A 10,250-nucleotide genomic window follows, 5' to 3' on the forward strand; every position below is an offset into this window, starting at 1 on the left:
ACTATAACTATAAAAATTATCATGCAATTATGAAGGTGAAATAAAGCTATATCCAGGCAAGGCAAACATAAAAGATTTTTAAAAACAAGACATAAATTGTAAAAATATTAACTAAATCACAATGGCTAGAGAATCAATAATAGTAGATAAACCTGAGCACATCAGGCAAGACATCACCACCTAGAAACTAATACAATGAAAGTAGTTTTTAGAATAACACAGAAATAGAGAACAAAGTTACCAATAAAACAAAAAATAAGAAAACAAAGAATGAAATAAATAAATTAATAAACCAAGCAAAAGCATAGCAAAATGACTGTCCCAAATCGACAAAGATCAAAATCATTGGATGTCAAATGATTAATGGCACCAATCAAAAAACAGAGTGTAGCAGACTGGATTATAAACAAGACCCATCCACATGCTCACTACAAGAAACACACATTAATAAAAATCAAAAGATGGCAAAAAATCTACGAAGCCAATGACAATCATATAAAAGCAAAAGTAACAATAATAATTTCTGATAAAATAGACTTCAAGGCAAATAACAAATTGTGAGAAAAGAATGGATACTACATAGTGAGTAAAACAATAATAAGAGAAAATATAACTTTAATAAAGACATACACACCTAATGAAAGACCCTCAAAATATATCAATGAAATGTTCACAGAGCTAAGAAGAGGAATAAACAGCTTGATAATTGTAGAAGACTTAAGCACACCACACTGAGGAGAGGCAGATAATCAAGAAGAAAAACTCAATAAGAAAACAGAAGAGTCATAAATATAACTGACCTGCTAGGCTTCCTAGATTTACATAGCACAGTCCTCCAAACAAAAACTCATGCAATTTTCTCCCGCAGGCATGGTACATACTCTAGGAGAGATGACAGTTTAGGACACAAGGCAAGCTTCAACAAATTGGAAACCATTGAGAACCTACATTCCATTTTCTCAGATCACTATGTTAAAAATCTGGAAATTAACAATAGAAAAACAAAGAGAAACAGAAAGATAACACATGGAGACTGAACAGCATGCTAGTTAGAGTAGACTGGATTTCATCCATATCGAATGATGGATGAAATTAAGAAATTCCTGGAAAAATGATAACAATAACATAGCATACCAGAACTTTAAGAACACAGCAAAAACAGTTATCAGAGGACAATTAAGAGCAATCAATGCAGACATGAAAAATGAGGAGAAATCCAAAATCAACAACTTCACACAATACCTTCAAAATCCAGAAAAAGGGAAATAACATAAACTCTTCAACAACACAAGAAAAGAAATCATTAAGCTTATAGTGGCAATGAATGAACAGGAAACAAGAAAAACAATGAAAAACCAACTAGACAAAAATTTGGTTATTAGAAAGAATTAACAAAAATGACAAACTGCTGGCAAATGTAATAAATGAAAAGAAAGAAGATGAAAACATCTAGAATTAGATATAAAGAAGGTGATAGCACAATACATTCAAATGAAATAAACTGAGTAATAACACAGCACCATGAAAGATTGTACTCCAAAAAATTGATAATCTAGAAGGAATGGACAGATAATAGAAATACACCATGTACCCTAATCAAAGCAGAAAGGTGTAGAAATCTGAACAGACCCATAACAAAAGAAGATAGAGGTCATCAAGAAACTTCCAAACAAGAAAAGCCCAGGACCAGATGACTTGACAGATAAATTCTACCAAGTATTAAGTGAAGATCTGTAACCAACACCACACCGACAATTCCAAAATAGAAAAAGGGACAGTAAATTTCATTTTATGAAGACAGCATGACCCTGATTCCAAAGTCAGTCAAAGACCCCACAAAGGCAGAAAAATGCAGACCAATATCACTCATGAGCATAGATACAGACTTTCTCATCAAAATTCTGATAAATAATAAATCATGACAGCGGGATTTATATGAAGGATACAAGTGGTTCAAGATTCATAAAATCATCAATGCAATGCAGCACAAGATAAAGAATAAGAACCACACGATCATAGTAAATGCAGAAAAAGCATTTGACAACATCCAGCACTATATCTAATAAAAACTTGCAATTATATAGGAAGAGGAATAGATTGCAAATCCTGCATCATAATAAAGATTATATATGAAATCCCACTGGCCAACATCAGGTTCAGTGGGGGAAAACTAAAAGCTTTTCCTCAGAAAATGGGAACTAGACAAGGGTGACATCATTATTTTTATTCTACATACTGCTGAAAGTCTTAGCCAGAACCATTAAACAAAATAATAATAATAATAATTAATTAATTAATAATGGAATAATATTGAGCAAGGAAAAAGTGAAGGTCATCCTATATTTATTTCATAGCACTTTATGTAGAGAGAACACCAAGGTCTCCACACTAAAAAAAAACCAAACCAAAAAACTGTTGGAAACAATAGAGGGATTTGATAAAGAAGGAAGATACATGATTAAGGAACAGAAATCAATTGGATTCCTATGTAACAGCAAAGTACTATGAAAAACCATTAAGAAAGCAATACCATTTCCAACAGCCCCATAAAAGATGAAATAACTAGGAATAAAGCAAATGAAAAAATCAAAAGATCTGTGTCAAAGATAACTATAAAATTTTATTACAGGAAACTAAAAGAGAGCTGTACTATTACATTTCTAATCTTACCACCTTAGTGGGATTTTGTTTTTGATTGTTTTCTGCTGCTGCTCCCAGCTGGAAAGCACAGGAGGAAAGTATGCACAACAACAATAACTGATACAGGGGATATAGGGAATACAGGTTGTGTGGAGGGTGATGATATGGAAAGAAAGGGGATTTAGGGAGTAAGTAATGAAGATGGGATAGAGACAGAAGGAACTTAAATGGATTGTGATTGCATAACTCATCTTAAAGGTGACTCACTATTGGGGGCCGGGAGGTGGGAAATGCTCTAATATTTTTATGATTTAGTTTTTTAATTATAAGAAACATAAATTACTTGCCAATAAAACAGTTTGGGAATAAAAAGCAGAGTAAGTAAAATACAAAAGAAATGATAAAAGGGAAAAAAGAAAACAATACCATTTGCAATAGGGACACAAAAGATGAAATAACTAGGTATAAATCCAACCAAGGAATCAAAAGACCTGTATTAAAGATAACTACAAAACATCATTACAAGAAACCCAAAGAGACCTACACAAATGGGAACATATCTCGAGTTCATGGATAGAATCATTTAAGATTGTGAATATGTCAATACTACCTAAAGATATCTACAAATAAAAGGCTATTCCATTCCAAATCTCAATGTCATTCTTTGGAGAGATGGAAAAATGAATTACCATCTTAATATGGAGAGGGAAGAAGCTGATGGTAAGCAAAGAATTCATAAAGAAGAACAAAGTAGAAGATCTTGTACTACCGTACTTGAACACCAATTACACAGCCAGGTAGTCAAAAGAGCCTGGCACTGGTATAATGAAAGACACATATACCAATGGAAAAGGATAGAAACTCCAGAAAAAAACATCCATATACAGACAACTGATTTTCAACAAAGTACCCAAAAATATTAAATTGGGAAGGACACTCTCTCCAACAAATATTGCTGGAAAAATTGGTCTCCATCTGCAGAAGAATGAAATAGAGCCCATACCTCAACCCATGCACAAAAAAAACCTCAAGATAGATTAGAGTCCTAACTTTAAACCCCAGAACTATCAGTATCATCGAAATTGAGACAAAATTAAGGGCTCCCTTGCAGTTCACATACAGACTACCAAAGATAGTAAAGGAAATACACACAACGGAAGACACAATCAATGAGTAGAACCTATTAAAAATAAAACATTTATACACATCAAAAGATTTCATCAAAAGAGCAGAACTAGAAGCCACAGATTGGGCAAACATTTTTAGCAAAAACATAATGGCTATCGGACTAATTACTAAAATCCACAGAATTCTGCTCACCATTTATATGTCAGTCAGTTTGTTGTACTGTGATGATGTCTGTGTAACTGATGCTGCAAGCTACATCACTGGTAAATTGAATGCCATCAGAGTGACCTAAAGTGAACAGGTTTCAACCAAGCTTCAAGACTATGAACAGAGTACCAAGAAGAACTTGGTTGTCCACTTTAGATGAAGGACTCAATGAAACTATTATGCATAAATTAAACCTTGTCAGATACTGAAGGCCTCACAAATGGAAGCAGTATGTTGTTGATGAGAGTGTCTAAGGATGGACATCTTTGGTCAGAAGGCCCTCAAAAGGTGATTTATCGGGAGCTGCTTCCTCAAGTAGAGTTAACCACGTTCATGAGAATGGAGTAAATGCTTGTGGGACTGGAGCCTTCAAGATCTTCATTTGCCGATGTGGCACAACAGAAGGTAAAAAGAAAGAGCTGTAATAATCAGAACTTGGAATGCACCAAGTATGAAACTCCGAAAAGCAGAAATCATTTAAAATGAAATGGAACACAAAAAGATTGACATCATAGGCCTTAGTGACTTGAAATGGAATAGCATTGGCCATTTTGATTCACCAAATCATATTGTTTAGTATACTGGGAATGAGCAATCCAGCAGAATGTCATTGCATTCATTGTTAAAAAGGACACTTCAAGAACTGTCTTGAAGTACAATGCTGTCCAAGATAGGATTATATCTTTCACCCTTCAAGGAACTCCAATCACAACAGCTATTATTTAAATTTACATAGCAGCCACAAACACCAGTGAAAAAATTCTTCCAACATCTTCAGTCTAAAATTGAACTAATAAGTGAATAAGATACTTCGATAGTTAATGGTGATTTGAATAAAATTTGGAAATCAAGTGGAAGAACAGTAGTTGGAAAGTCTGGACTTGGTGACAGAAATGAACCTGGAGATCTCATGACTGAATATAGTAAGAACAATAACTTGTTCATAGAAAATCCCCTTTTGCAACAACACAAACACATAGACTTTGCCAGATGGAATACAGAGGGACTACATCTGTGAGAAGAGACATGGAGAAGCTCAAAATTAGCAGCTGAAACCAGGCCAAGGGCTAACTGTGGAACAGACCATCAATTGCTGCACATTTGTATGTTCAGACTGAAGATTAAAAAAACATAGCCTATCAGAGCTAAGATACAACTATGAGTCTCTCCCACCTGAATTTGAGAACATCTCAAGAACAGATTTGATGTATTTCTGAACAACAATGAGAGAAGACCTGTTGAATAGTGGAAAGACAAAAAGATTATCATTCATGAATAAAGCAAAAGGTCATTAAAAGACAGGAAAGAAAGGATAGAAGTATATGTCAGCAGAGAACCTGAAACTTGTTCTAAATTTTAGAAGAGCTAAGGCAAATGGAAGAAATGATGAAGCCAAAGGATACCTAGAAACAATTAGTGGGCCGCTCAGGTAGACAGAGCAAACAGTATAATGAAATGTGCAGAGAACTAGAATGAAAGAAGAAGAAGAAGAAGACTATTGGCATATATTACACTGACCAAATCAAGGAAAAATTCAAGCTCAAGTTAAAATATTGAAAGTTTTTTAGCAAAATATTGAGTGATGCAAGAAGGATCAAGAGACGTTAGAAAGAATCAATATACCAAAAAGATTTGGGTGACATTCAACCACCTGAAATATCAATTGAATGTTTCACCAGGCTAATGAAACACTGGAAGTATTTATTGGTCTATGTTAGGAAATTTGGAAGACAGCTAACTGGCCAATGGCTTAGAAGAGATCCATATGCGTACTCATTCTAAAGAAAGATGGCCCAAGAGAAAGCTGAAATTAAAGAACGACATGTAAGTAAAATTTTGATGAATATCACTAGCAGCAGTTTAGTAGTACATTGACAGCGAGCTGTCAGAGGTTCAGGTGGGGTTCAGAAGAGGACTTGCAACAAGGAATATAATTGATAATGTCAGATGGATCTTAGCTGAAAGAAGAAGATATTAGAATGATGTTTACCTGTATTTTATTGACCATGCCAAGGCACTCACCTGTGTTGATCAGAAATAAAAAATAAAATGCTAGGGATAGCATGGAGAAAAATGGGAATTCCACACCACTTCAATGTGCTCATGAGGAACTTGCATGTTGATCATGAGGCAGTTTTGAAAACAGACCGGGGAATCCGCATGGTTTTAAATTAAGGAAGGTGTACTATAGGGTTGTATCTTCTCATCATACTATTTAATCTGTATATGGAGCAAAACATCAGACAAACTGGATTATATGAAGAAGAAAGTGGCATCAGGATTCCAGGGAGTCTTACTGATAACCTATTTTATGCGGATGATTCAACCTTACATCCTAAAAGTGAGGAGGACTTGAAATACTTGATGAAGATCAAGGATTGCTGCCTTCAGATGGATTTGATGTATGAAGAGCAAATTATACCACTGAACCAATAGATGACATGATGAATGTAGAAATGTTGAAGTTGTCAAGATTTAGTCTAACTTGAATGCACAATCACTGCTCAGGGAAACAGTCAAGAAATCAAAAGGTGAAGTACATCAGCTAAATTTGCTCTTGGAAGGTCAGAAAGCTTCACAAAAGTGAAAGGAAAATAGAAGTGGATTAAACCTTCAGTGAATTACATTTGCTTTAGATAAGGGATGTGCAGAGCCTCGCTGTCATGCAATGTTCATTGGACAGTGGATTATTGCAAGTGCACTAGGGGAAATTTTGCCACCTTCTCATTTCATTTGATTTCCCCTTGGACTCATTTTAAATATGTTCTAGTTTTCAATAATTTCTGATTTCTTTTTGATTGAGGTTTTTCTGTTTTATTTTGTTGTTCTCACATATTTGTTTTATTTAGATTTTTAAAATTTACATTATTCTATATATAAAAACCAGAAAAAGTAAGTCTACAGACACAGTCACTGGATTAACTGCTTTCTGGGGGCATAGCAGCAGAGGTCAGGGATAAGGGGAAGCTAATAATAACAAGTACAAGCAAAAAGAAAGTTTTCTCAAATTGATTGTGGTGATGACAGTAGAACTCTTCTTAACATGACTAAGCCATTGAATTGTATTATATGTGAATTATATGCCAATAAAACTTTTTATAAAAGGAATGAAAAGGAAAGAACGATAGGAAGAAACCATAAACAGATTTAGATCAATATCTAAATTTGCTATACTTTCTGAAACGTGTGTGTCCTTGATCTTTCGGCCAGGAAGCTTGAAGTTCCATAAATCACTACAAAGATTATGTTTTAGAAAATAATACGAGATTTTTATGCAATCTAGTGCATACAATTTTCATGCAGGAATTGCTGCAATCTAACCTTGATTCACCTACAGTATCTGACATGAGAGTAAGAGGATTTAGAACAGTGTTTCTCAATGCAGGTGATACCACCCGCTGTGGAGACATTGGTACAATCCGAAAGGATCACAATACACTTTCTGGTGGATAATGGGCTATAGTACAAACATGTTTCATTGCCAGGGGTGCTGACTTGTTTTTCTGTTGTAAAGGGAACACTAGGACAAATACGTTTGGGAACCCATATTTCAAGCACCTGTGCTCAAATGGGGGCATTTAATTATGCGCTTCAGAAGACACTGGAAATATCTGGAGGCATCTTGGATGTAACTATTATCATCTAATGGGTAAAGGTTAGGGATTCTAACCTTATATACATACTATAATAATATTATATTATAATATAATTCATAGTACAACCAAACAACAAAGAATTATTTCATAAAAATGCCAGTAATGAAGACTTTGGGAAACGATTTGTGTAGAGAAATATTGCCCATTGAAAACAAGAGAAAAGGATGTAAAATAAGCTTTAAAGTGAAAGTAATAAAATCTAATTAGATGATTTGAACAGGCCTCCAGGAGGAAATACAAAAGTCAACCACATATTTTCAGATTGCTTAAGGAAGCATATATTTTCCACAGATAAAGATACATGCAAGATGGTTATCCAGATGAGAAGAAATGCAAAATAAATAAATAAATAAATGTTTTAAGCCATAAGATTTCAAGAACATATGGGAGACACACACACACCAAATAGAGAAGAAAATAAAGTAACTATAATTATCTAAATCCATTTTGGCATATACAATGGAAGTCAAAATTACATGTTGAAATAAGATTAAGATTCCTTTAATTTAATTATAGTCTAGGGAGTTTGACCATAATTCAGTAGACAATGAATGAACACTGGTGTTTTCTGGGCAATTGAATGACATGGTCCAACAAATAGAGAAATATACATGATAGTTAAATAAATGCTATTTAAATGAAAACCATTAATTTACATGAAAATTCTATAAGATTTGAAAAGTCCTTTGACCTTAAATTAGATTAGAAAGCAATTGTAACAGCTCAGGAGAAAAGTTTTCCCAGTTTATCTTATGTATGTATGTATGATAATTTTTAAAAATTTGACCATAGAAACCAAATGACAGGTAGAAGAATCAGGCATCAGGATTGGAGGAAGGCTTATTTACAATATGCAGATGGCAAGAGAGTGACCAAAGGACATGAAACATACTCCAATGAAGATCAAGCATAGATTACAACTAATGTCAAAAATATGCCATGATTGAAGCAATGGGTAATATGATAAATGGAAAAGAAGTTGAAGTTCTCAAAGATTCCATCTCGCTTGTTTCCACAACGAATGCACATAAAAACAACAGTCACAAGATCAAAAGAAGCATTGCATCGGGTGAATCTGCTACACTAGACCTCTTTAAAGTGTTGCAAAGCAAGGATGTCAGTTCTTTGAGGACTGAGGTGTGCCTTGTCCAAGCCATGGTATTTTCAATCAATTTCATATGCGTATGAAAGTTGGGCGTTGAATAAGGAATATTGAAGTATTGTTGATGCATTTCAATTATGTTGCTGCCGAGGAACATTAAAGGGCCATGGACTTCCAAAAGAACAACAAATCTGTCTTGGAATAAGTACAGACAGAATAGTCCTTACATGAAAGGATGGTGAAACTCACACACTTGACATGTTTCCCAGTTGATTGAGAAGGACTTTGTATGTTTGGTAAAGTGGAGGAGCAGCGAAAAAGAGGAAGACCTTCCACATCACGGATTGACACTGAGCTGCAACCATGGACAGTGGTGAGGGTGGCACAGGAGCCGGCGGTGTTTTATTATGTTCTATAAAGCGCTGCTTTAAGTCTGATCCATTTCAACAGCTAATAACAGTGAGGTAGAACTAATAGAAGTTGACAGTTTATTCAAAGACAGTACTGTCTGAAAAAATAGTGACCATAGAACATGATCATCCAAGTCTCAAACAATGCCTTTTCTAGGAAATAAAGTAAGGGTCCAAATATACTCCAAGTTTTATAATTATTAGGAGCCTAATTATCCTTGGAAGTGAGGATGGCAAGGTGAGACAATGGTGAGCCTGTATAGCATATTTTCAGGAGACAGGAGAGATCAGTCCCTGGAAAAGGGCATCTAGGTTGATAAAATAGAGGGCCGGTGGAAAACTCTCAAGATGGATCAAAAACAACGGGGTTAAGCAAAACGATGAGGATGGTGCAGGAGCAGGCAATGTTGCTTTGTGCTGTGCATCAGGTGGCTCTGAGAGGAGCTGACTCAATAGCCCATCAGCAACATGGTCAAACGATTACACTCATTGTGATGCAAATGGCTAACTGACTCCTCATTGTGGATGGTGGAAGGGATTTCTGAACAGAACTTGGGCTCGTAGCCATGGAACTATTAGGAGAGGGAACTTACTGAAGCGATAATTACTTAGAGAGCACACATGTGGTTAAGACCACTAATGTCCTTTAACTTACACATGAATCCAAAGATTCCAGTTGTTAAAAGGAAAAGGAAACACAGCAGTCCAAGGATCACTTCAGTAGGAGACCCGGAACATGCAATCGAAGATCCTGCCCAGAGAGAAGATATTAATGAAAACAATAGGGAAAGGCTCAATTAAAGACCAAGAATTAGAGAGAAACTGTTTATAAACTCAAGACCACACCTCTAAAGTCCCTTCAAATGAGAAATTATACACAGGAAAATCAATGCCCTCATTTGAATGAACAGTGACCTGAGAGTTAGATGACTGCGTTTTACATGTACCTCTCAGGTAAATTACTTATTCTAAGAAAAAAAAAATTTAAACCTTTACTATGAGTATGTATGTACTTGCATACATACGTAAATCTTTCTAGCTTTCTCAGAACTTCACTGCTATTTTCTTTTTGGGGGGAGGGGGTTGTATCATACTTTATTGTGTTTT

At 35.0% G+C, this 10,250-nt stretch overlaps 1 protein-coding gene across 1 annotated transcript in view; it reads right to left on the bottom strand.

Moving 5' to 3' along the window:
* LOC115870548 (C-type lectin domain family 7 member A-like) overlaps positions 1 to 10,250 on the bottom strand; it is a 21,738-nt gene that overhangs the window by 8,535 nt on the left and 2,953 nt on the right. Inside the window, exon 3 of the mRNA XM_030886455.1 lies at positions 9,799 to 9,894. Coding sequence (XP_030742315.1) covers positions 9,799 to 9,894 — 96 coding nt within the window. The remainder of the gene's footprint in view (positions 1 to 9,798; positions 9,895 to 10,250) is intronic.

Source organism: Echinops telfairi, unplaced genomic scaffold (genome assembly GCF_000313985.2).
Source record: "Echinops telfairi isolate 266 unplaced genomic scaffold, ASM31398v2 ScPeMD7_1957;HRSCAF=2489, whole genome shotgun sequence".
NCBI lineage: Eukaryota > Metazoa > Chordata > Mammalia > Afrosoricida > Tenrecidae > Echinops > Echinops telfairi.